The following is a 26,968-nucleotide window of genomic DNA, read 5'->3' on the forward strand; positions in this document are numbered from 1 at the left end:
TCTTCCTAAAGCATAGTAAGGGAAAGCAGTTAGTTACATCTGAAGCTTCAGAAATTGATTTGTGCTGTGCTTATTGACAATGGCTCTTGCTCAGCCAAGAGATCAAAGACACTCATTAACATCCAGCAAAGTGCTAATCAAGTTGGCTGGACATTTGATCACTCAGACTAAATTGTTAATGATACAAATTGTGGTATGCAATTCTTTGATTCATATCCTACATTCTTATATTGTATTTTTTATTTATTCAGACACTTTGAGTTTTAAATTATTCTGTTCTCACAATTTTCCCTTCAAATGTATAGCAAACTCTAACAACCTTGCTATGGGAAAGGTACGAACCTAGTAAATTACACAGGCATAGGAAACCTAATATTCTGGAACTGACTCTTAGATAATGAGCCAAGAGGTTTTAGGGGTTTAATTTATGAGTAGAATGGAGCTAACAATGGACTATGTACTGCCTCTCAGTGGCTTTATAAAAAAGGAGGCAAGAACAAATGGAGGTTACAAAGCAAAGCGCAGATGTGGGTGGGAACTGTTTTCTTTTCACTTCAGTGGCTCTCTTAGGCTATATTGACTAATCCTGAAAACTGCTCTTAATGCTACAGCATGACCTAACAAATAATTGGTGGGGATAAAAGTAAATGTCCATTAAAGTAAGTGCCTATGACAGGTGTAAAAGCAAAACTTGCCTGATAACTATTTCCTCCACTCTGAATGGATTTAATATGGAAATATACCATCTGGGAGTGACTGAAGAGTTCAGTCCTTCCTTAAATATGCTTAGGAAGCATTTCAAAGCTCAGCGTCACTGGAAACGTCTTCATGTTTTCAGCTTACAGGCTCCCTATCTCGAAAAGGGAACATTTTCAATAGGATAGGGTGCAGCATTATGAATGGAGGCATATCGTTTCCTAGATAATTAAAAAATAAAATCCCCAAAATGCCAGTTCTGGAATTAACAGTCCAAGAAATGGTAGTCCTGCAATTTAAAATAAGCACAAAAGCCCTTAGGCCTAATAGTTTTGAATAATGTAAAAGCTTTTTTATATAGTAGCATTGGTTAATTTATGATTTTAATATAAATGTCAATATCAGTAAAGTTGATTATATAAAGTGTACCGTTATACAAACTTAATGTAACATGATAAGTTTGTAAGCTAGATGACAAAATTATTAAATGCTTATTGGTTGCATATTATAGGCCCAGAAGAGTAAGAGATATTTTAGCTTATAATACAGATAACAGTAAACACTTACTGCAGAGGAGATTATTATTGGGGCAGCCTTGTAAAGCAATAAAAACTAGATATTAAAGTCCTATTGTCTCAAATTTTGTTTTTACTATCCACTGCATTTCATGTCCATGAGCCAAGTCTACTCATCTGTACAACAAGGGTCAAGATAAATAAATATAGTACAGATTGGACATCTCTAATCTCGAAGTCCAAAACCCAAAATGCTCTAAATCCAAAATTGAGCACCAAGATGACATCATAAATAGAAAGTTCTACAACTGACCTCATGAGATGAATCTCAGTCAAGACACAGGCACATCAAACATATTATGTAAAATTAACATGGGGATATGTGCCTAAGGAATAAATGAAACATAATGAATTTCATGTTTAGACTTGGGTCCCAAGCCCAAGATATCTTGTTGTGAACTATATATGCAAAAATTCCCAAAGTATCCAGAAGTTCAAAACATGTCCGGGCCTCCATGTTTTGGATAAGAGATACTTGACCTGTGGTAACTATGGGACTGTAAGGAACCTGTCCTTGTATCTGGATCTCAGTATACTCTTAACAAGTAACTATTATTAGTCTTGATTGGTTTGCTTACGGTTTAGGAAGATTATGATACTTGAGCTGAGTCTTAAAGAATGTGTATGAAGGTACTTCAAAAAATGTATTGAAACAGAGTTGAAAGATAAGTGTTTTGGAGCGAAGAACTTTTGAAATCCGTGCATACAGTCTTCAAAAAATTCATGAAAAATGCATAATAAGAAAAAATGCATGACTTGAGAAACTTTTCATCAAAATAAATATCTTTCAATTGGATTTTACTATGAACAATTTGAAGTACTTTATAGGATTTGAAGTAAAGTGGAGCTGTGGTGAAACATTCGAGGTTGGAAGGATTAACTAGCAAAAGTGAGAAGGCGTTGAGTCAGATAGACTAGAAAAAATATTAAACACTAAGTTTGGATGGGTAAGGTGGGGCCCAAGAATATTGGGTCTTCAAAACCAAGCAGAGGAGTTTGGTCTTGGGTCTGTAGATAAAAGAGAACAGTTACAAACTTGTGAAAGGGAAAATGATAAGACAAAATTATTTGAGAAAAATTAACCTGGTGACAATAAGCAAGAGAACTTGGGGTGGGAGAGAATGATCTTGGGAAGACTATTAAGCATTTGAAATACAAGGGCCTAAAGTAGTAGAAGGAAGTAAAAACTGGAGGGAAATATTGAAATATTCTGAAATTACTGAGAGTTATCTGAAGTTCTGACTTCTAGGACTGCAATAACAGTTACCACCATTTAATGAACACTTAATAGCTAACACATAGGAAACATGGTTCAAATGTAACATTGTTTAATTTTCAACACAACTCTGTAAGATAACTTACTTTGATTCTTTAAAAATTATTTATTTGAGAGGCAGACAGGGATAAAGACAGACAGAGCTCCCAACTTCTGGTTCACTCCCCAAATGCTCCCAATGGCAGGGGCTGGCTAGGCCAAAGACAGGAGCCAGGAATGGGATCCATTGAGGGTCTCAGGGACCCAATCACTTGAGTCATCATTTGCTACCTTTCAGGGTAGACATTAGCAGGAAGCTAGAGTCAAGATCTAGAGCTACGTATCAAACCCAAGCTCTCTGATGTGGAATGTGGGCATCTTAACCACTAGGCTAAATATTAGCCCCACTGCAATTTTAAAGGCAAGAAAATCAAACCTTAAAGAAGTTGTGGTACAGTATATTTCACCTTAGGACAGTCAGCCCTTAGTATGCTTGGGTCTGCATCTGTGGATTCAACCACAAATTAAAACTAGTTAGACCTATGGAGGTTGTTCATCTGTACTGTCAGGGATCAGACTTCTTTCTCTTCCCTAAAAATTACATATAATATGTATAAATGTTTTAAAGTATATAGAATGATATGTGTAAGTTGTATGCAAATACCACATCACTATATATAAGATTCTGGTGTCTGAAGGGGGTTCTGGAACAACATCCCTCAGATATCAAGGTATAACTGCATTTATTACAGCATATAATAACACATTAATATATATTGGTTTTCTTGTATGTCTCCCTCTTTTGATTATATTTCAAAAGGGCCATCTCCTCACTTAACCATTCTTTTGATAAGAGTTCCACAGAGAGGGATGCTTAACACCCCTTTAGATGGATGGGCAATTGGGTAATGGGGTGCTTTAAAGCTTATGTAGCTAAATAAGGATTCAAAACACAAATAAAGGCCAGTGCCAAAGCTCACTAGGCTAATCCTCCTTCTGCGGCGCTGGCACCCTGGGTTCTAGTCCCAGTTGGGGCACGGGATTCTGTCCCAGTTGCTCCTCTTCCAGTCCAGCTCTTTGCTGTGGCCCGGGAGTGAAGTGGAGGATGGCCCAAGTGCTGGGGCCCTGCACCCACATGGGAGACCAGGAGGAAGCACCTGGCTCCTGGCTTCAGATAGGCGTGGCGCACTAGCTGCAGCAAGCCAGCCATAGCAGTCATTTGGGGGGTGAACCAATGGAAGAAAGACCTTTCTCTCTGTCTCTCTTTCACTGTCTAACTCTGGCTGTCAAAAAACAAACAAAAACACACACACACACACAAATAAGAGCTGTTTTGGTTCAGAATTCTATATTAACTACTGCTACTCTATTGCTGCTCCTATAATATTAAATATAAGATGAAAAAAAAAAAAAAAAAAAAGCTAGGCCAGCATTGTGGTATGGCAAGTTAAGCCTCCGCTTGTGATGCCGGCATCCCATATGGGTGCCACTTCGAGACCCAGTTGCTTTGCTTCTGACCCAGCATCCTGCCAATGCTTCTGGAAAAGTAGCAGAAGATGGCCCAAGTGCTTGGGCTTCTGCACCCACATGCACCTGGAAAAAGTTCCTGGCACCTGGCTTTAGCCTGACCCAACCCCAACCATTGCAGCTATTTGGGGAATAAACCAAAGGTTGGAAGATTCATTCTCTTTCACTCTTTCACTCTCTCTCTCTCTCTCTCTCTCTCTCTCTCTGTGTGTGTGTGTGTGTGTGTGTGTCTCCTCTGTAACTCTGCCTTTCAAATAAATAATAAATCTTAAAAAAAAAAAGAGCCTGAGACAGCCCAAGAATTTCTCAGTTTAAAGCAGTGTTGTCTTTGGGTATGTTTCTCTATGTTGGAATTATTTGTCTCAAAGTCAATTTCTCCATAACTCATCAGGAGACCAGGATGCCTGATTTTCTAACCCCAATGGCACACACTGAGCAGAAAGATCCAAATAGAAACCGAGTCACACAGATCTGTTTAAACCCAGAGCAGCATATAGTTTATAAGTCATATTATCCACAATCTCAGATTCTTGTGGTTTGCTTTTTATTTTCATCTAAAACAATGCCTACATGTAAGCAATCAATTTGATTAACTGAATTTCTTTTTTTTTAACTTTTATTTAATAAATATAAATTTCCAAAGTACAGCTTTTGGATTACAGTGGCTTTTACCCCCCATAATTTTCCTCCCACCTGCAACCCTCCCATCTCCGACTCCCTCTCCCATCCCATTCACATCAAGATTCATTTTCAATTCTCTTTATATACAGAAGATCAATTTATTATATGTTAAGTAAAGATTTCAATAGTTTGCACCCACACAGAAACACAAAGTGTAAAGTACTGTTTGAGTACTAGTTACAGCATTAATTCACACTGTACAACACATTAATGACAGAGATCCTACATGAGGAGTAAGTGCACAGTGAGTGACTCCTGTGGTTGACTTAACAATTGACACTCTTGTTTATGGCATCAGTAATAGCCCTAGGCGCTTGTCATGAGTTGCCAAGGCTATGGAAGCCTTTTGAGTTCGCCAACTCTGATCTTATTTAGACAATGTCAGTCAAAGTGGAAGTTCTCTCCTCCCTTCAGAAAAAAAGTACCTCCTTCTTTGATGGCCCCGTTCTTTCCACTGGGATCTCACTCACAGATCTTTCATTTAGTTGTTGTTGTTGTTTTTTTTTTTTTTTTTTGCCTGAGTGTCTTGGCTTTCCATGCCTAAAATACTCTCATGGGCTTTTCAGCCAGATCCAAATGCCTTAAGGGCTGATTCTGAGGCCTGAGTGCTATTTAGGACATCTGCCATGCTATGAGTCTGCTGTTTATCCCACTTCCCATGATGGTTGGTTCTCTCCTTCTTAATTCTATCAGTTAGTATTAGCAGACACTAGTCTTGTTTATGTGATCCCTTTGACTCTTAATCCTATTATAATGATCAATTGTGAACTGAAACTGATCACTTGGACTAGTGAGATTGCATTGGTACATGCCACCTTGATGGGATTGAATTGGAATCCCCTGGCACGTTTCTAACTCTACCATTTGGGGCAAGTCCGATTGAGCATGTCCCAAATTGTACATCTCTTCCCTCTCTTATTCCCACTCTTATATTTAACAGGGATCACTTTTCAGTTAAATTTAAACACCTAAGAATAATTGCATGTTAATTACAGAGTTCAACCAATAGTATTAAGTAGAACAAAAAAATACTAAAAGGGATAAAGTATTAAGTTGTTCATCAACAGTCAGGACAAGGGCTGATCAAGTCACTGTTTCTCATAGTGTCCATTTCACTTCAACATGTTTCCTTTTTGGGTTCGGTTAGTTGTCACTGATCAGGAAGAACATATGATATTTGTCCCTTTGGGACTGACTTACTTCACTCAGCATGATGTGTTCCAGATTCCTCCATTTTGTTGCAAATGACCAGATTTCATTGTTTTTTACTGCTGTATAGTATTCTATAGACTACATGTCCCATAATGTCTTTATCTAGTCTACTGTTGATGGGCATTTGGGTTGATTCCAGATCTTAGCTATTGTGAATTGTGCTGCAATAAACATTAAGGTGCAGACAGCTTTTTTGTTTGGAATTTACCAAAAGGCAATTAAATTAGCAAGGAGTGGGATGGCTGGGTTGTATGGTAGGGTTATATTCAGGTTACTGAGGAATCTCCAGACTGACTTCCTTAGTAGCTTTACCAGTTTGCATTCCTACCAACAGTGGCTTAGTATCCCTTTTTCCCCACATCCTCGCCAGCATCTGTTGTTGGTAGATTTCTGTATGTGAGCCATTCTAACCCAGAATTCTAGCCCAGAATTCATGTCATCCAATTCCCACAGAATATAATGTATAGTGAAGAGCAAAGGTTCTACAGTTGAATGGGCACCATTTACAACTTAGTCAGCTACTTTTACTATTGATCTGAGGCAAAGCTCCTCTTTGTTTTTGCTTTAACGTCTTCATCAGTAAAATGGGAAAAATATCTGTCCCACAAAATTATTGAGAATTAAATGAGTTATATGTGTGAATTATTAGAAAATATGGAAAGTTCTCAAATAGTACCAGCTATTAAGATATTATGACATATCCCTTTTAGGAAATCAAGCTTATACAAGTACATGGAGCTCATCATTCTAAAGATTATTCAGCAAGTGTGCACAGCGTGCTATATTTTGGGCTAATAGAGACACAACGCCTGTTTATAAGGAGATTCAGTGTGTGGCTGGGTTTTTGTGCCACTGAATTTGCTTATCTGATGTATTACCCCACTAACTTACATTCCTCTGGACCTTCAGGCAGATGTTGACAAGGCTGTGAAGGCAGCAAGGCAGGCTTTTCAGATTGGCTCTCCATGGCGTACTATGGATGCTTCCGAGAGGGGACGACTACTCTACAAGTTGGCTGACTTAATTGAAAGAGATCGCCTGCTGCTGGCAGTGAGTATTAACCACACTGGATAGAGAACAAGAGGTCTCAAAAACATTCATTGTTTGAATGGGCAGGTCGTTTGATCTAGTCTAGTGATCCTTACATCCTCTATACAAACAAATTGGAAAACTGCATCTCTCAGCTCTTGAATGAGACTTACCCAGTGAACCTCATCTCAGCTAGTACTCTGTACTTCGTTACTGCATGATGTTACTTCCTGTTTCCATGAGATCCACAATCTAAACTCTGGCAAATCCTGAGTTAACCTACATTAAAGAAATGTCTTCACTCTAGAACTTTGCCTTCAACAAGATTACATGCCAGTGTAGAGTCTCCTAGAATGATCTGCTGTTTCTCAAACTTACTTGACCAATGCACTGTTTTAATAGAAAATACCATCAAGTTTGTTAAAGGTACCCAAAATATTTCCCCAAAATAAATATTTTTCATTAGGAAAAATATTTAACAAATGGCTCCTTTTCCCTTCCTAAAAGTATCCATTTAGTTATGACCAGGATAAATGATACTCTTCTTATAGATTAAAAAAGGCAAAGAAAATGCAATCATTAATATTTGTATAAAATTATATTTTATGTATGTTGATTAGTTTCGGTTTTCTTTTAAATTTGAACAGTTAAATGAGTCAACCCACATTATAGGTGGAGGAGGGCATGTCTGCTTTTGCCTTTTAAGCTGAACATTATAGTGAAGTCAATTTAATATAAACTAATATCAAGATCAGGCTTGAAAGTAAATATTATTACCTTTGAGATCTTTAAGTGGCAGTAACAAAAAGGGCTACATTTTAAAAACATCTGCATTAATAATTCAGGGACCACGTACTACTCAGATTCAGTATAATTCAAAATATGCAAAAATATAGAACCAGAAACTGTGTACAATATAACTATATTAACCAAAATGTTCTGTAGGAAGAAAACAGTTTAGCCAAGCTAAAACTTGGCTTCTTTCTTTATCTGATCTGTGGATCATACATAGATTGCCACTGTAGGAAAGGAAAAGATAGGCCATCCTGTAATAGTTAGCGTACTGAACTTTACAGCCTGACCAGTCAAATCATTATAAGCAGCAAAACTGGGAGTGTCACAGTTGAAAATTTTGCTGAAGAAAATTCATGGATGAAAGAGTCGTGTGTTGCTCAAGTTTGTTTAAATGGATTAGCTCAAGTTTGTTTAAATAGATTAGCTATATCCATATAAGATGTAAGAATTAAAAATCATTATTGAAGAATTACAGTAGTCACTAACACTGAATTTTCAGCACAGTTGGAGATAAGTAAAATCTTGTTGGAACTCTGATCTATGGGGAGCAGGGACCATCCATACAAGGTTTGTTATAAATCAAATTGTGACCAGTTCCTAGCATGTCAGCTCGATGAAGGATACTCAGAATGCAGGCAGGAGCAGAGAAACTTACTATACTTTCTACTTGGATCCTGCTATGACCATAGCAAGTTCTTTTAGGTCTTCTTTTAGTCTCTTTTGAAAAAGAGGTGGTTAGACATGATGACTTGTATTTCCAAAATTCTCCAGCATATGATTACTTAAAATGCTGGTTATATGTATTTTTTAACCTAAAATTTTTATGGAATTTTAGATTTGGGATATGCTCTATTTTTCAGACTATGGAGTCACTGAATGCTGGAAAACTGTTTCCCAATGCGTATCTGATGGATTTAGGAGGTTGCATAAAAACCCTACGCTACTGTGCAGGTTGGGCTGACAAGATCCAGGGCCGCACAATGCCGATGGGTAAGTAGCTCAGAGGAGAGGGTGAGGAGATTACTATAGAGCTGAAAAATCTCAAACTCTTCCTTTTAAAGATGTCAACCAAATAAGGCAAAATTATTTTCCCCTTGACTTTGAGACAATGCAGTTCTGAACTTGGAAGTTCTGTTAAGATTTGTCAAATGGCTTTTAAAGCAGCTTTAGCATAATTGCACATTACACAGAATATGACACTCTGGATATTTTAGAAAATATTGAAATAAGAACATACTTACGGACAAATAACTGATTTGAGACAACTTTCTCTCTAGGGGCCCAAACTTTTCAAAGTTGGCCTCTGTGAAATTATTTAGGTTGTATTCCCATAGTGGCATTTATACCCTCTTATAATGTAATTATTTAAGCCTCTTCGCATGTCCTGTATGAGTCAGTTATGGTCATCTGTGCCTGGTCAAACTCAGAATAGTTAGAACAGACTAATTAAACAAACGAATTCACATTGATTTGTTTCAAGTAGCTTCAAAGCAACTTGGTACTGTATTTATAGCCTGAACTAGAAATTCACGTGTGTGAATGTGTATGTATATAAAGGTGCTATAAAGCATTCATGGAAAAAAGGAATTAAAAGATAAATTCACTTTAGAGAAAAAAATTGACATCCAAGTGTAGTGTGTCGTTTTTTCATAATACACATTTTCCATGAGAGTTTTTAAGACCTCTCATGTGGATGGAGTTGCAAATATTTTGCACCCAAATCAACACAACTTTTACTTCTATTTTCCATGAACTTTTTGAAGTGCCATTGCACATGTTATTTGAGTGGGGTATGTACATGAAAATTACCTCCTGTGAAAAAATGTTTATTTGGGAAACATGGGTAGAGTTTAACCCACATAAATGTATTCACTTTAGGAGCACAGCACTCTCCACAGCTGGCCCTGGTGTGCATTTCCAATCTAACTGGAACATATAGTGGGTTGGCGGTGATAGCCAGGGGGAGGGCATTGTGGCATAGTAGGCCAGGTTCATGTCCAAGGTGCTGCTCCTCCTCCCATCCAGCTCTCTGCTTATGGCCTAGCATAGCAGTGGAAGATGGCCTAAGTGCTAAGGCCCCTGAACCTGCGTGGGAGACCTGGTGGCAGCTCCTGGCTCCTGGCTACAGATCAGCTCAGCTCTGGCCATATGCAGCAATTTGGGGAGTGAACCAGCGGATGGGAGATCTTCCTCTCTGTCTCTCCCTCTCTCTGTCTGTAACTCTACCTCTCAAATAAACAAATAAAATCTTAAAAAAAAAAAGTGACAGCCAGGAAATTCAAAGAGAGATGAACTTGATGGTATCATGAAATGTGACTGTTTTAGAAGCTGTCTTACTTTATTCTGGAACAAGATGAGAAAAACTAAATACAAATAGATCTTGATATGGAGAGTTCTCGCTGTGACAGCCAGGAGGCTTCTGTGGGAAGTGGAACTGAACTAGATGTGAGGCACAGTGAAGCCTTCAGAATGACCATGCCTACCTATGATGCACCAGAAATCAATCAAATTTGGTTCAATTAAATATTGTTTACTTGAGAAATATTTTAGGATTAAGGAAGTTTTATTTCCTCTTTGGTAAGCAAAATAAAAACAAAATTTTAGAATAAGTAAGTAGAAAAAGCTTATTACTCATAGGAAGACTTTTTAAAATTTTTCTGTTTTAAATTATATGAGGATACTTTATTTTTTTAACTTTTATTTAATAAATATAAATTTCTAAAGTACAGCTTTTGGATTACAGTGGCTTTTACCCCCACTTAACTTCCCTCACACCCACAACCCTCCCATTTCCTGCTCCCTCTCACATTCCATTCACATCAAGATTCATTTTCAATTTTCTTTATATACAGAAGATCAGTTTAGTATATGTTAAGTAAAGATTTCAACAGTTTGCACCCACACAGAAACACAAAGTGTAAAGTACTTTTAGAGTACTAGTTATAGCATTAATTCACATTGTACAACACATTAAGGACAGAGGTCCTACATGAGGAGTAAGTGCACAGTGACTCCTGTTGTTGACTTAACAATTCACACTCTTGTTTATGGCATCAGTAATAGCCCTAAGCTCTTGTCATGAGTTGCCAAGGCTATGGAGGCCTTTTGAGTTCACCAACTCTGATCTTATTTAGACAAGGCCATGGTCAAAGTGGAAGTTCTCTCCTCCCTTCAGAGAAAGGTACCTCCTTCTTTGATGACCCATTCTTTCCACTGGGATCTCACTTGCAGAGATCTTTCATTTAGGTGTTTTTTGTTTGTTTGTTTGTTTATTTTTTGTTTGCCAGAGTGTCTTGGCTTTCCATGCCTGAAATACTCTCATGGGCTCTTCAGCCAGATCCAAATGCCTTAAGGGCTGATTCTGAAGCCAGAGTGCTATTTAGGACATCTGCCATTCTATGAGGCTGCTGTGTATCCCACTTCCCATGTTGGATTGTTCTCTCCTTTTTAATTCTATCAGTTAGTATTAGCAGACACTAGTCTTGTTTATGTGATCCCTTTGACTTTTAATCCTGTCATGATCAATTGTGATACTTTAAACTGTTTGAAGAAGTAAAGCATAAGTTTATTTTGATTCAAAACTTTTTGCAATCAATGCAGTTTAATACTCATTTCCTATAACATTTTCAAGATTCTTTGTATAGCATTTAATTTTTTAAAGAATTCTACCTGCAGTAGGACTTGACTTTCAAAAACTGTCAAAAAATACATTTTTCCTACTTAACTACAATTTTTCTTAGCCAGACATCTCCAACCTCATTTTTCATTCCTTTTCTATTTGAAACTTTGAGAAAAAAATCATTTAGAGAATAGATCTCCTAGATGTTGAGAGAATTCATTATCATTCAGATTTTTATCCAGTTTTGCATTGTTACTTTTTCCTAGCTCAGTTCCATGGTACCTATCAATCCAAATTACTATTTAAGACCTTAATTTTGGGGCTAGTGCTATGGCATAGTAGGTTAAGCCTCTTCCTGTGGAGCTAGCATCCCATATAGGTGCCAGTTCAAGTCCTGGCTACTCCACCTCCACTCCAGACCCTTGCTGATGGCCTGGGAAGGCAGTGGAGGATGTTCCACGTGCTTGGGCCCCTGCACCTGTGTGGGAGGCCCAGAGGAGGCATCTGGCTTTGGATTCACCCAGCTTCGGCCACTGCTGCCATCTGGGAAGTGAACCAGTGGATGGAAGACCTCGATCTCTGTCCCTCCTTCTCTCTGTAACTATGCATCTCGAATAAATAAATCTAAAAAATAAAAAAGCTTTAATTTTTCATTTTATAAAATGATTTCCAGGCCACCTTAATGAATGTCAAAAGCACTTGTCAATATATTACTCTGTATTTTCTTTCCCAGATGGAGACTTTTTTTGTTACACAAGACATGAACCTGTTGGTGTATGTGGCCAAATCATTCCTGTAAGTTGGTCTTTATAAAATTAACATGTTTTTTTTTTTAAAAAAAAGTTCAAATTATATTTGACTTGAGAGTGAAGCTTCATCCAACATAAGTGGATGCTTAGATATTTGTTTAATATAGAGTAAAGGTAGGACTTGTTGAACTTGATTAAGCTGCCACCTGCAGCACCAGCATCCCGTATGGACACCAGTTCCAGTCCTGGCTGCACCACTTCCAATCCAGCTCCTTGTTAATGCACCTGGGAAAGTATCTGAAGATGCCCCAAGTACTTGGGACCCTGCACCCACGTGGGAGACCCAGAAGAAGCTCCTGGCTCCTGGCTTCAGATGGACTCAGCTCCGGCCGTTGCAGCCATTTGGGACTGAACCAGCAGATGGAAGAGCTCGTTCTGTCTCTCCCTCTCTCTAATCAATCAGACCAATAAATGAATCTTTTTTTTAAAAAAAGTTGTTTCACTCTAAGAGCCAAGTTGTATACGTATGTGGTAAAGTGTAGGTCATAAGCACATCAGCTGCAGGAAATCATTTTAGTGAAATGTGGTATGTCTTACTCTCCAGCACTCTTATCTCCTCCTTGAGACTTCTCATTGTGGGGAAGAGTAGCAAATGGATGTTATGTGACCAAATCTTGAATATTTTTAAGTAAGGATGGAAGAAATTGGGCTGGGATTATGGATGGTTAAGCCACTGCCTGTGACCCTAGCATCCCATATGATCACTGGTTCAAGTCCTGGCTGCTCCACTTCCAATCCAGCTCCCTGCTAATGTGCCTGGGAAAGTAGCAGAATACAGGTCAATACTTGGGCCCCTGCCATCCTCATGGGAGACCCAGGCTCCTGGCTTCTGCCTAACTCAGCCCTGGGCGTGGTGGCTGTTCAGGGAGTGAATGCAGATGGAAGATCTCTCCCTCTCTCTGTAACTCTGCCTTTCAAAAAAAAAAAAAAAAAAAAAAGGCATGGCAGAAATTATACCAGAGGCATTTGGGACATGGTTTGAAATATATTGTATCTTTTGATTACAGAATCAAATATTCTCAATTCATTGTAGTAGAGAAGGTAATATTCTTATATAGAGTCATAAAGATTTCTTTTTAAGCCTAACAGACAGGAGATTATCTAAATGATTTTTCTTGAATTGACATACCTACAAAGGTCAAATAAAAGACTACTGAAGTTTCCTGAGTTCTTAGATAAGAAGTGGCATTGACTTATGTTTTGCTCTAATGAAATTGAAATGTAAACATTAAAAGAAATTTCTCATTAGTTTAAAAATTGCAATGGAATGTATGAAAATCACAAATCCAGAATAGTAAAATATATCTAAATTCTTGGCCCACATTCTTGATTAATCCTCAGGACAAACTTCTGAGGCACTTACGGGTAATGAAATCATACTTGGAGAGCAAGGAATTTGTTTAAGTTCACATGGCTGATTTTTGTCTGAGATCAGATTTGAATCAGCTTCAGCCTCTGACCCTTAACATATTTGTTAACAAAATATTTGTCCTGAATATAAATGCTACTAAATAATGTTATTCAGTAAATAGTTACAATAGATGGTGCATGGGGAGAGAGGAATAATCATACTTTTGAAACACAGATAAGTTATGTTGTGCTTACTAATAAACCAAATCATGAAGTGATTATTTTTTCCTGGTAGAAAATGAACTAAAAATAATAGCAGTTGATTAAATGTTGTCTCGTTCTCGTGCTCCCCTTCCATATATGGTTTATTTAGGGCTTTTCAGCCCTACTAGTTTCTTTTCGCAAAGAACTTAACGAGAATACACAAAGATGGTTACACAACTGTTGTAATTATTATTTAACATCTACAGAGTGCATAATGTGAAAGTTAGATTGGCAAATGTGCCTTTCATTAATACAAAGAACCTATTTTTATATATTGCTTTCTAGTGGAATTTCCCGTTGGTTATGCTCATTTGGAAGATAGGGCCTGCCCTGAGCTGTGGAAACACTGTGATCGTGAAACCTGCAGAACAAACTCCCCTCACTGCTCTTCATGTGGCGTCTTTAATAAAAGAGGTAAGTTTCCTAAGCTAAAGTACATACAAGAACTCAAGAGGAAGACTTGCTTTGCCCTGGCCAATAGACTGTGGTATTTACAACTGACCCCCATCCACTGGTGGGGATATATTTAGCGTGGCTGCTGGCTGAGATTTCTGGCAGTCAACTCAAATGAGTTTCTGCCCAAATACAAACAGGAAGTCAGACTCAAAGGCTTGGTGTGACACCTGTGATCAGTTTTCATTTCTTTTGTCCAACTCTTGTGACCATAAATTCATGTTGCAAGTAATATAGCATTATTTCTCACGTTGAAATGTTGCATTAGTTTGCTAACTGCCATGAATGGCCTGGTGGTTTCTGCAAATTAGTTTAAACTTAAGCAAATTGCAACTTTTAGTCTATCTGAAGGTTGAAGGCCATGTTCACCAATCTGTTGGTTTTGAATACTGTGCCCCATTATCCCGTAGCATTTCTACCCGTGAGTGGATTCACCTTTCTATGTTGGTTGCCTCTTCCTGTTCTAAAGTGATGGAAGAACACATGAAACTTACTTTAACTATCCAAATTGTGTTAAAATATTTTTCTTACAAAACATTTGTTGTCCTTTGGCATTCATATCTTACCAAAGCTTTAAAAGAAACAGTCTCTGGAATATTCAAATTAGAAAATCTAGGCCGGCGCCGAGGCTCAATAGGCTAATCCTCCACCTAGCGGTGCCGGCACACCAGGTTCTAGTCCTGGTCGGGGTGCCAGATTCTGTCCCAGTTGCTCCTCTTCCAGGCCAGCTCTCTGCTGTGGCCCGGGAGTGCAGTGGAGGATGGCCCAAGTGCTTGGGCTCTGCACCCCATGGGAGACCTGGCTCCTGCCATTGGATCAGCGCAGTGAACCAACGGCAAAAGAAGGCTTTCTCTCTGTCTCTCTCTCTCACTGTCCACTCTGTCTGTCAAAAAAAAAAAAAAAAAAAAAAAAAAAAAAAGGAAAAAAAAGACAAATTAGAAAATCTAAACCTATTTCTTCAAATAGATGTCAACATGAGGTATTTGATGAAAATAACATGAACTGTCGATGTGCCCCCACTCAGTTGTCTGAGTACTCCCCCCTGAGTCTTTCCATGGGGAGGAACTAATCCGTGCTTCATCATGAATGGCATGATCACACTTCTGTTTCTACTGATTAAATAATGCTAATGGGAATTTGCAACTGACCTGTTATACTCTGACAGATAGATAGAAAACTAAACCTTTGAGATTCCTTTGGCTTTTAGAAGTGCTGATGGTGTTAATAAACCTAAGCGGATTTTTCTTGGTAGAGAAACTCACAAGGTCGTTTAAAACAGCAGCCTTGATCCCATACTCTCCCCTTTTTTGAACTCCATTCTTGTTCCTCTTGTAACTATTTTGCTTTTCACCTCTTAGGCAGGGTTTCCTCCCGGCGTGGTGAACATTGTCCCTGGTTATGGGCCGACTGCAGGGGCAGCCATTTCTTCCCACATGGACATAGACAAAGTTGCCTTCACAGGATCAACAGAGGTAATATCATTTACTCAGGCCAGGAGTTCAGGGTGTGTGCGTGTCCAGCCACCAGAAGCATGTTTTATGTAACTAGTTTTGAGCCGACACTTCCTTAAAACAAAAGTTCTTTTTAATGATTTGTTCCTTATTCAAGCCTTCAAATATGTTTATAGAACATAAGCAGATACAGTTTGGATGAAATGGAATACCTATTACAAACTCAGAAGGACTAGAGTAAACCATTCATAATGTGCTCACTACCTTTGCTGATGAGAAATATGACCATGGAGACCCTGCTATGATTAGTAAGGCAGTGACAGAAAATATAAATTAGGCCATAGTGAGCTGTACAAATTAATGTAATTTTTATTCCTTAGATTGTGTGAATCAACTTAGCTCCTTGTTTGGGGCTCTCTCTTCTGTGGGTCTTCTGAAAGGCAGCCAGAGACAGCTGATCTATTTTCTGTCTCTCTGGTTCCTGTCTGGTCATCCTAAAGGTTTAAGGACAGGACCTCAGCCGTGTGCACTGTAAGTAGAAGCAAGACAGCAAGAGGGAAGGCAGACTTTGGAAGGATGGAGTCCTGTTTATTGAGACAGTTTCTGTCCTAAGCAAAAGAAAGAGGTGCAATCATATGGTATTAGGCAAAAATAATTCTTGAGTCATTCTGTTAAATGATGTGACTTTATTAGATACTTTATGCAAAAATATAGTGCATTCCTCATTGTAATGTGGGATAGAGGGGGAAGAATAAGCTAAGCCCATCTTAAAAGTCGTTGATACAAGTAAGAAATATAGCAGGATATAAAAATGTACCAAGAAATATACAAGGGGGTTCACAGACAGGGATGGTGATGCCTAAATCAGTGCTAGAACTTGCTCTGAATTTTGAAAACTGGTTTCTTTAACTCCCTGGAGACAGAAGCAAAAAGAACATTGTAGATAGTCATATGAGAGTAATTTGATAATTTTATGATTATTTTATAATCCTAGTCAGCAATCCAATGTAAAGAAATATTTACATAAGGAACTGAAATGGTAGAAAATAAAATTTATTTTTCTTGATCTTTTAAAAATTAGATGTACAAATATATACTTTCTACATATAGTAGAAAAGGTTTGCATTTTACTAAGCCCTGAGGGAGGGAAAAAGCAACTTCACAGTTAGAATTTACTGTAGACAAAACAATTGATTTTTCAAGACATGGCAAGGAATTTTAAAATGATCACAAGTTAAAATCGTAACAGAGGATGCAAATGAAGCAACCTCCAAGTTCATTAGCCTGCATTCTAGATCTTACCCAGTAAGGATTCCATATACATTCGCAAGTCTGGATCCTATGCCTACTCATTTCTCCAGTTTGTTAGGACCAGGGGCCACCACTTGAGATTCTACCTCCAGCATTTTGCCTTGGCTCATCCCTGAGCCCCTGTAGCAAACTGGAGGGGACACTAACCTACCCAAAGACTGAGAAACATTTGGATTCAGATTCTAACTTTACCTTCCCCAGAAGTGTGTCTTCATAAAGTTAAATATCCTTGCTAAATTTGAGCTTCTTCATTTGTAAAATAGAGAGAATGGTATCTACCTTAGTAGTTGTGTGGAGCAAAACTGAACAACCCAAGAGCAGTAACACATTTAGCACGTTACAGAGCACTCAGGAAATGGCGTTGTTATCATGTGCGTCCTGTACTCGTTTCCGTTTTCTCTTCCCCACTCATTTAATTTCTCACATTAGTTTTAAAAGCGGAGGGGAAGAGCTTCCTTACCACATAATTTGTCTCCATCGCTGCCACTCTGCCCTGTTACTCCTGAGTACTCCATATATCTTTTCATTCCTCAAGGCTTTTGCTCATGTGTAGCCATGACCTGCTCTAGCTTGGCTTCCTCTCTGGCTTTCTCCTTATCTCTGCACCTGAGGAGCATTCTGAATGTATTCCCATTGTCCATGATACACAATCATGAGGGTACACACCCATCGCCTTGTTGTGTATCTCTTGCTTGACTGTCTTCAAAGACTGTCTTTGTTCATTGTTATCTCCATAAGCCTGAACACGTACACTAACTACTTCTGAATTAGAACTATGGAATTAACTTTGAATAACATAATTTTAGAAGACACACACACACACACACACACACACACAAATTAGTGGGAGTACCAGCTCAAGAGCTCCCAGAACCATCTTTCTCAGTTCTCTTCAGGTGTGTTGCTTGGCTTCTATTAAGGAACTTGCCAAATCTCACCAAAGAGGCTAACAGTAGATTGCATCCTTTATCACCATCAAAGCAATGAGAACCATTCTAACAAAACTTTTGGCAAGGTAAGAATTTTAATGTCCCATTAGATTCATGTAAAAAAGACCCTTGTCTCCACTGCACAGAGGTAATATATTAGCACATTTTCATGAGCACTTGTTATTTCTGCCCCACACAGCATTGCCCCAATATCATAGAATACACTGAGATATATACATTTATATATAATATATATCTTTAGATATAAAGATGTCAAATCTTAAAACCGTTGAATGTTTCTCTCAAATGGAATTTGAATACAGCACCAGTGTCGTATAAATTCATGAGCACAGCATAAGCCACCTCCTTTGTAATGCTCCCTTTCAGGTTGGCAAATTGATCAAAGAAGCTGCTGGGAAAAGCAACCTGAAGAGGGTGACCCTGGAGCTCGGGGGGAAGAGCCCCTGCATTGTGTTTGCTGATGCTGACTGTGAGTAGAAGCCACTTGGCAACTTTTCACTCTTCAGCCTTTTTGGTGCCTGATTGTGCTAGACAGTGAACTTGAATTTTACAAAAGAGTCTGCTTCTAACATCAAAGTCCAGAAATACTCTTGACAGTCTCCTCCATTGTCCTAAGATCAAATGCATAGACAAGTTTAACAGACATCGTTTCATCCTGATTTGAAATAGACAGCTGTTTCTTCAGTTGAGGCTCAGATGGCAGAAATGTTTTGTGTTTAGAGGCCATGATATACTTTTTACATTTAATTATTAGTGTTACTAATTAATATAATATAATAATTAGTGTAATTAAGTGTAACGAGATACCCCAAACACTTTGGACTGAGACCAACTGAGGGGAAGGCAGTTATATGTCCTCCACCTCCCATATGTATGAGTCATCCATTCATTAAATGAAATGGCCAAAAGAAAATTAAACCTATTTAGACATATGTTTTCCTTACAAATGTGGTTGAATTTACATATACTAAATCTACAATTATGACGCGGCTTTGCTATATAATATCATAAGCTCAATCTGATCATATTACCAAATAAAATCCAAAATTAATAGAAACTAATTTGAGGAAATACATGATCAAACATTCCTAAAACTTTTTAAGTGCTGTATTATTGGCGTGAACCTATAAACACAAATTTTCTTGGGCTTATGTTAATATGGTGATCTTAAATGGAGGATTTTTAGAATATCCAATGTTATTAAACAGTCTGCAGACATGATTATGTTGCCAAACCTGAGCAAACACTGCTTTTGCTGCAACTTCAACAGGTGTGATTAGTTCACCAGTTAGTAAAAACAACACCTGGATTACTTTCATGTTTCCATTTTCAGCCTTAGAACATTAAAATGAAAATTATTTTATTGTTTAATATCTACTAAGGAAGCAACTTATTTCTTCCTTTTAAAACATATTCTACCATATAAAACAAATGGATAGGAAGATTTATAGACACCTATGAAATAATACAGTATATGTTAGGTTGCTTTTTGAAAATATATTTCTTAATATAAGGTTATGGAAGGTAGGAGGGTGACTGTATATTAGTTTAGTTGCCATATTTTGGGTTTTTTTGGTTTTGTTTGTTTTTAAAGTTTATTTATTTGAAAGAATTAGAGGCAGAGGCAGAGGCAGAGAGAGAGAGAAAGAGAGCTCTTCCATCTACTGGTTCACTCCCCAGATGGCCACAATGAAGCTCCAGGTCTCCCCCATGGATGCAGGGGGTCCAAGGACTTGGGCCATCTTCTACTGCTTTCCCAGGCCATAGCAGAGAGCTGGATCAGAGTGGAGCAGCTGGGACTCGAACCAGCACCCAGTGCTGGGCCCTCGTTGTTATATTTTGTTTACAGAAAGATCACTTTTCTCTGGCTCAGGGTATCTAAGAATGTTTTGAAAATTACTTAATACCATATACATTTCAGATTTTCTTTGTCATCTAGTTAAAAAGTAAATTCTGAAAGAAATATTCACAGTACAGTTATAAATGAAGATATTTATAAAAATCATAAAACACATCAAATGTACTTGATAATGCCATTAATCTTATTATAATTACAATTATTTTATTCATATTGTACTATTTGCTATTATTTTTTGGAAAAGGACTTAAAAGATGTCTGTGTCTGACTATACAACACATGACTATTCTGCATCACTGCCTCTGAGATTATATTATTATAATCTTATATATATAAGGTTATAAGATTATATATAAGATAGATTATATTATATATATTATATATAATATATATTATATATATATATAAGATTATATGTAAAACCTTTAGAAAGTGGCTGTGTAAGGTGAATGTCTTCTTTCTTTGCAGTGGACAATGCCGTTGAGTTTGCACACCAAGGGGTGTTCTACCATCAGGGCCAGTGTTGCATAGCTGCATCCAGGCTTTTTGTGGAGGAATCCATTTACGATGAGTTTGTTCGAAGGAGTGTTGAGCGGGCCAAGAAGTATGTTCTTGGAAATCCTCTGGCCCCAGAAGTAAACCAAGGCCCTCAGGTGAGTATACAACAGAAGGGATAACATTCGCAAGGGTCAAGAATAGTGTGTCCTTACTTTTATTGAGTAAGATTACTTCCCATCAATGTATCTTCCTAGGTGAAAATACTATACCACTTGGGTGATTTACAAAAAGACCTAACTCCCAATGGAAAAGATATCATCCTGTTTTTGTATTACTCATTTCTCCTGCCGAAAAAAGTTATAGCTATGCTAGGAATTAAAGATATGAGGAAAATTGACAAATGCTATATATCTGTTGCTTTACTCAATCTGTTGGTTTTTAAATATGAGATTATTCTTAAAAGTTCTCAAAAAATCAAAATAAAAGAAACATTTTTTGCAGCAAAATAAAATTGAAATCCATGCATAGCTTTTCCTTTTTTTTTTTTTTTTTTTTTTTGACAGGCAGAGTAGACAGAGAGAGAGACAGAGAGAAAGGTCTTCCTTTTGCCATTGGTTCACCCTCCAATGGCTGCCGTGGCCGGCGCATCGCGCTGATTCGAAGCCAGGAGCCAGGTGCTTCTCCTGGTCTCCCATGCGGGTGCAGGGCCCAAGCACTTGGGCCATCCTCCACTGCACTCCCTGGCCATAGCAGAGAGCTGGCCTGGGAGAGGGGCAACCGGGACAGAATCCAGCGCCCCAGCTGGGACTAGAACTGGGTGTGCTGGTGCCACAATGCGGAGGATTAGCCTAGTGAGCCACGGCGCCGGCCATAGCTTTTCATAATGTACATTGTCCATGATAATTTAGATGACCCATCGAATCATTTGTATGGATCTAATTTTTTGCACAATAATAAATTTATCTTGATACCATCTTTATAAACGTTTGTTTTAAAAAATTATTTATTTGAAAAAAAATTAGAGAGAGACACAGAGAGAGAGAGAGAGAGAGAGAGAGAGAGAGATCTTCCCTTCTGGTGGTTCACTCCCCAAGTGGCTGCTATGGCCAGGGTTGGGTCAAGCTGAAGCCAGGAGCCAGGAGCTTCATCTAGGTCTCCAATGTGGGTGGCAGGGCCCCAAGCACTTGGGCCATCTTCCACTGCTTTCTCCAGGCCATTAGAGAGTGTTGGAAGTAGAGCAGCCAAGACAGAAATTGACTGCCATAGGGGAGACTAGCATCACGGGTTATGGCTTTACCTGCTATGCCACAATGATGGCCCCTTTCATACACTTTATTTAGCATATTTTTATATTTAATTAGTTAAATATCATTTGTATACATAATCTTAAAAATATAATGATATTCCCTGCCTCCCTGCTGCTCTCTCCTTCCCACCCTCCCTCCCTCTCCTTTACTTTCTTTCCTTTTCTTCTTTTTCTATTTCTCTGTTTCTCTTTCATTCATTTTGGAATAACATTTTAAATTCATATTACTATAAAAAGCTTATTTTATCAACAAATAAGAAGTTTAGCAAATAAAAAGCAAAATGTCCTTTGAAGCACCTGTCATAGCTCTGTCTACTTGGAACGTCTCATCTCTTCCTATCATTTCTCCATGGCATTAATCTGTCATCTCTGCTGCCATCCCCCAGATATAGACAGCTAGGAGTCCCATAAGTCATCTCCAGGGTCCTCAGTTACCTTCTAAAGGTAGCACAGACATCCTCAAAGATCCTGACTTCCTGGGTTTGTAGCAAACTTCTCATTTGAGTTGTTAAAGTACAATTATTCTGCTGGGGCCCCCAGTGTTCTTCTACCTACTTACAACCATATTCACTCAGAAAATCTCTGGTCCACTCTCCCTTCTTCCTTGCACAGTTCTTGGTTCATTGTCTACTAAGCAGTTTCCTGGAACTTCGGTCCTGAATTTCTTCCTGCTCTTTGGGATCTTATGCTAGAACAGTGATTCAGCGTGCCCCTCAACAAAGCATTTTCAGACCTTAAATGCCAATAAGGCTGTTGCTGAGAAATCCTGCTGCTCTACAGCCTAGCAGTTAAATCTAGAGCTTTATTCTTTCACATTAAAGATTATATACTGTTTTATGCTGTTGATTTCAAATCAAACATTTTTAAGCCAAATGTAGTGAACACTGCTATAAAATCAGGATTTAGGCAATGTCAGATATTGAAACCTAAAAGCTCTAAAATAACTCTCTGAATCCCATTAACACCTTATATTTGTTCATGAGTTTAATGAGTATATAGAAATAGTTGTCAATTTTTATCATATTTGGTAATTTCAAATGGTGCCAAGAGACATATTAAACTTAATCTTGAGTTGGTCTCCCATTCCAAAAAAAGTTGAGATTCTATGTTTTCTGTTCTGATTACTTTTCTTTCTAAAGATCTATCATATCTATCATTGTATCAAACATTGTACAAATTTTAGAAAATAGTTTTTGGTTTCATATAGAACTTAATCTAGCTAGATAAACAAGCTGGGTTGTATGCAGTTAGAAATAACTGTGTGGGAGCTTTATCTGAACCTTGGAATATGGGGAAGAATTTCAGATTCAAAGAAGTTACAGAATATCTTGTATTTGGGACATAAAGGAACAAAGAGTTCCCTTTAACAGGTTTACTCCCAAAATGTCCACAGGACCCCAGGAATTCATTGCAATTCTCCCACATAGGCGATAGGAATCTAATTACTTGAGCCATCCCAACTGACTCCCATGTTTTGCACTGGTGGTAAGCTGGAGTCAGGAGTCAGAGCCAGTAACTGAAACCATACACTCTGATGTTGGAGTTTGGTGTCTTAACTGCAGGCTAAAGCTCACTCCAGGAGAATGACCTCCCCTTCCCTCCACTCCCCAACCCCCTGTCCCCTCCCCTTCCCTTCCCTGGCCTCGCCTCTCCCTCCTTCCTTCTTTCCTTTCTTCCTTCTTTATTTTTTGTTTTAGTTTTGTTTCATTTTATTTGAAAGAGATGTTCCATCAGCTTGTTCACTCTCCAGATGCATAAAGCAACCAGGGATAGACCAGGCCAAAGCCAGGAGTTCAGAACTCAATTTGGGTTTCATACGTGGGTGGTAAGTTTATAGCTCAAGTACCATAACCTTGTGCCTCCCGAGATGCACATTAGCAGGAAGTTGGACGGGAAGGGACTCCAGTCAGGTGCTCCGACATGGAAGTAGCATCTGCACCAAAAGCCTGCAATCACTTTTTTTTTTCTTTTTAAAAGATTTATTTATTTGAAAGGCAGAGGGAGAGAAGCAGAGGGGGGAGAAGGAGGGAGGGAAGAAGGGGAGAAAGAGAGAGAGATATCAAGATCTCCCATCCACTGGCGCACTTCCCAAATAGCTACAATGGACAGGGCTGGGCTAAGCCAAAGGTTGTGCAGACCTGAACTCCATTTCATGTGGGTGTCAGGGGCCCAAGCAGTTGGGCCATCTTCTGCTGCTTACCCAGGCACATTAGCAGGGAGTTGGATTGGAAGCAGAGCAACTGGGACTTAAAACGGCACCATAACACGGGATGCTGGCAACGTAGGCAGTGGCTTAACCTGCTATGGCACAATGCCAGCCTCAAGACTAACATATTTCAATCTGGACCTTTACATGGAAAAATGTTGTTTATTTAATATTTATTTGTTTATTTTTGGAAAGAGAGAGAGGGAGAGATCCCACATCCACTGGTTCACTTCCCAAGTGGCTGTATTGGACATGGCTGGGCTAGGCCGAGGCCAGGAGCCCAGAAATCCATCCCATGTGGGCAGCAGGGGCCCAACCACTTGGGCCATCTTCTGCTGCTTCCCCACGCACAGGAGTTCAGAACTCAATTTGGGTTTCATACGTGGGTGGTAAGTTTATAGCTCAAGTACCATAACCTTGTGCCTCCCGAGATGCACATTAGCAGGAAGTTGGACGGGAAGGGACTCCAGTCAGGTGCTCCGACATGGAAGTAGCATCTGCACCAAAAGCCTGCAATCACTTTTTTTTTTCTTTTTAAAAGATTTATTTATTTGAAAGGCAGAGGGAGAGAAGCAGAGGGGGGAGAAGGAGGGAGGGAAGAAGGGGAGAAAGAGAGAGAGATATCAAGATCTCCCATCCACTGGCGCACTTCCCAAATAGCTACAATGGACAGGGCTGGGCTAAGCCAAAGGTTGTGCAGACCTGAACTCCATTTCATGTGGGTGTCAGGGGCCCAAGCAGTTGGGCCATCTTCTGCTGCTTACCCAGGCACATTAGCAGGGAGTTGGATTGGAAGCAGAGCAACTGGGACTTAAAACGGCACCATAACACGGGATGCTGGCAACGTAGGCAGTGGCTTAACCTGCTATGGCACAATGCCAGCCTCAAGACTAACATATTTCAATCTGGACCTTTACATGGAAAAATGTTGTTTATTTAATATTTATTTGTTTATTTTTGGAAAGAGAGAGAGGGAGAGATCCCACATCCACTGGTTCACTTCCCAAGTGGCTGTATTGGACATGGCTGGGCTAGGCCGAGGCCAGGAGCCCAGAAATCCATCCCATGTGGGCAGCAGGGGCCCAACCACTTGGGCCATCTTCTGCTGCTTCCCCACGCACAGGAGTTCAGAACTCAATTTGGGTTTCATACGTGGGTGGTAAGTTTATAGCTCAAGTACCATAACCTTGTGCCTCCCGAGATGCACATTAGCAGGAAGTTGGACGGGAAGGGACTCCAGTCAGGTGCTCCGACATGGAAGTAGCATCTGCACCAAAAGCCTGCAATCAATTTTTTAGTAGATAAGAGACCCATGAAAGTGACACTGCTATCTTATTTCTTGTCTATCCTTTGATCTTCAACCCTGACACACCCAAGACAGGCAGCCCTGATCGGTAATGTGCAATCTAACAAAATATTTACTTAACGTCCCAAAGTAGCAAGTGAGGTCATGGATAGCCCCCTGCCCCCACTCCCCCCCACATTCTGGGAAATGGGAAGAGATATGTGCTCCTGGTGTTCCCAACAAGAATTCCTTAATCTTTTTTTTTCTTATAAATCTATTGTTAATAAAAAAAAAAAATCTGTTATGCTTGTCATGTACAATGTGGCCCATTTGATGAGGCAGGTTGCTGGCACTTAGGACAGGCCAGAAATTGAAATCAAATCTACTCACCATCCCAGTGGGACCTGATCTGAGAGGGCTGCCGTAACTCCGTAACTACCGTAGTGGGTGGTGCCCAAGGGCATGGACCTGGCCAGAGGGGATGCTTCAGAGATGGTGAAATCCAAACAGGTGTAGGAATCTTCTTAAAGTATCGGCTTTCCAACTGCCAGATCTATTGAAGCAGGGTATCGGAGCTCTCTTTTTCTTTCTTTTTCTCCCTAAGATGGCAGTTTCAGCTAAGATGACAGTTTCCCGTAAATGTGTTAGATTATTAACAGACACGTTTCTAGTGTGAATAAATGATGGTGGTTTGAAAGGTTTATATATTTCCGCAGTACAAAACTGCGGGTTTTTCCCCCATAAATATACCAAACTTTGTCATCAAGGTTTCTTTCCTAAAAACTTGTGAGAAGTACATATACCCAAAGAATGAACCTGAACCTCCCCTGCTTTGTTTCAGTATTTAACAGCAATATCTAGCATTGGGAAGACCTGGCTAGCAGGTTGAGCAATGTGTTACCTTTACATGTTGCTAATTTTGTTTCTTCTCCTTCCCTGTGCTGTTTTTTTAATAGATTGACAAAGAACAATATAATAAAATACTTGACCTCATTGAGAGTGGGAAGAAAGAAGGGGCCAAACTGGAATGTGGTGGAGGCCCATGGGGGAATAAAGGCTACTTTATCCAGCCCACAGTTTTCTCCAACGTGACAGATGAGATGCGCATTGCCAAAGAGGAGGTAAATGGTTCTGTTCTGCTCCTTTTACTGCTGTGCTTTGTCTCCGTGGGTGGGTGAACACAGTGTCCCTTTCAATTTCTAACATCTCTTCTTAAATGTTATTCTTCATTTGTATTACTGATAAAAGTTTGTTATTTGTGATCCAGACTAAAAATGGTAAGAATCTGTTGGGTTATCCAAGAATTTCCAGCCAAATTTTTAGGGGCTTCCTTTATAGCTTTTAATTAATGGAAAAGAATCTCATCATTTCCAACAACATGGATAAACGGAGGAGGCTGTGTTAAGTGAAATTTCCCTGGCACAGAAAGACAAATAATGACTTCATTTTTATGTGAAATCCAAAACTTTGGAAATAATAAAAGCAGAGTGAAATGGTGGTTACCAGGGTCAGAGGCCTTGGAGTGGGGTGGGTGGTGAGGACGGGGAGACATTAGTCAAAGGATCCAAAGTTTCTATAGATGGGAGAAAAACTTTCTATTTTATTTATTTATTTCTATTTTATAATACGGTAGAAATATTTAATAACAATATATGTATTCTTGAAAGCTGCTGGGTGAGTATGCACTTAAAATAGCTTCTTATGTTTACTTGCTGGTCCCATATTTGCCAGATGATATTTCTGCCCAAGAGTCATCCATGTATTTGAAAATGATATTCATCCCTTCTTTCCCTCCCAATCCTCTGTGTACTCTTGGCCTTATATTTTTTAGCTGTTAT

At 39.0% G+C, this 26,968-nt stretch overlaps 1 protein-coding gene across 2 annotated transcripts in view; it reads left to right on the forward strand.

The window, feature by feature from the left end:
• ALDH1A1 (aldehyde dehydrogenase 1 family member A1) overlaps nucleotides 1-26,968 on the forward strand; it is a 52,944-nt gene that overhangs the window by 17,487 nt on the left and 8,489 nt on the right. The window contains 9 exon segments of one of the 2 annotated variants that reach the window (NM_001082013.1): nucleotides 6,856-6,996; nucleotides 8,631-8,760; nucleotides 12,123-12,184; nucleotides 14,098-14,226; nucleotides 15,624-15,737; nucleotides 18,345-18,350; nucleotides 18,353-18,446; nucleotides 20,304-20,488; nucleotides 26,087-26,251. In NM_001082013.1, coding sequence (NP_001075482.1) covers nucleotides 6,856-6,996; nucleotides 8,631-8,760; nucleotides 12,123-12,184; nucleotides 14,098-14,226; nucleotides 15,624-15,737; nucleotides 18,345-18,350; nucleotides 18,353-18,446; nucleotides 20,304-20,488; nucleotides 26,087-26,251 — 1,026 coding nt within the window. 2 annotated transcript variants of the gene reach the window in all.

The sequence above is a fragment of the Oryctolagus cuniculus genome, chromosome 1, assembly GCF_964237555.1.
Source record: "Oryctolagus cuniculus chromosome 1, mOryCun1.1, whole genome shotgun sequence".
Taxonomy (NCBI): Eukaryota; Metazoa; Chordata; class Mammalia; order Lagomorpha; family Leporidae; genus Oryctolagus; species Oryctolagus cuniculus.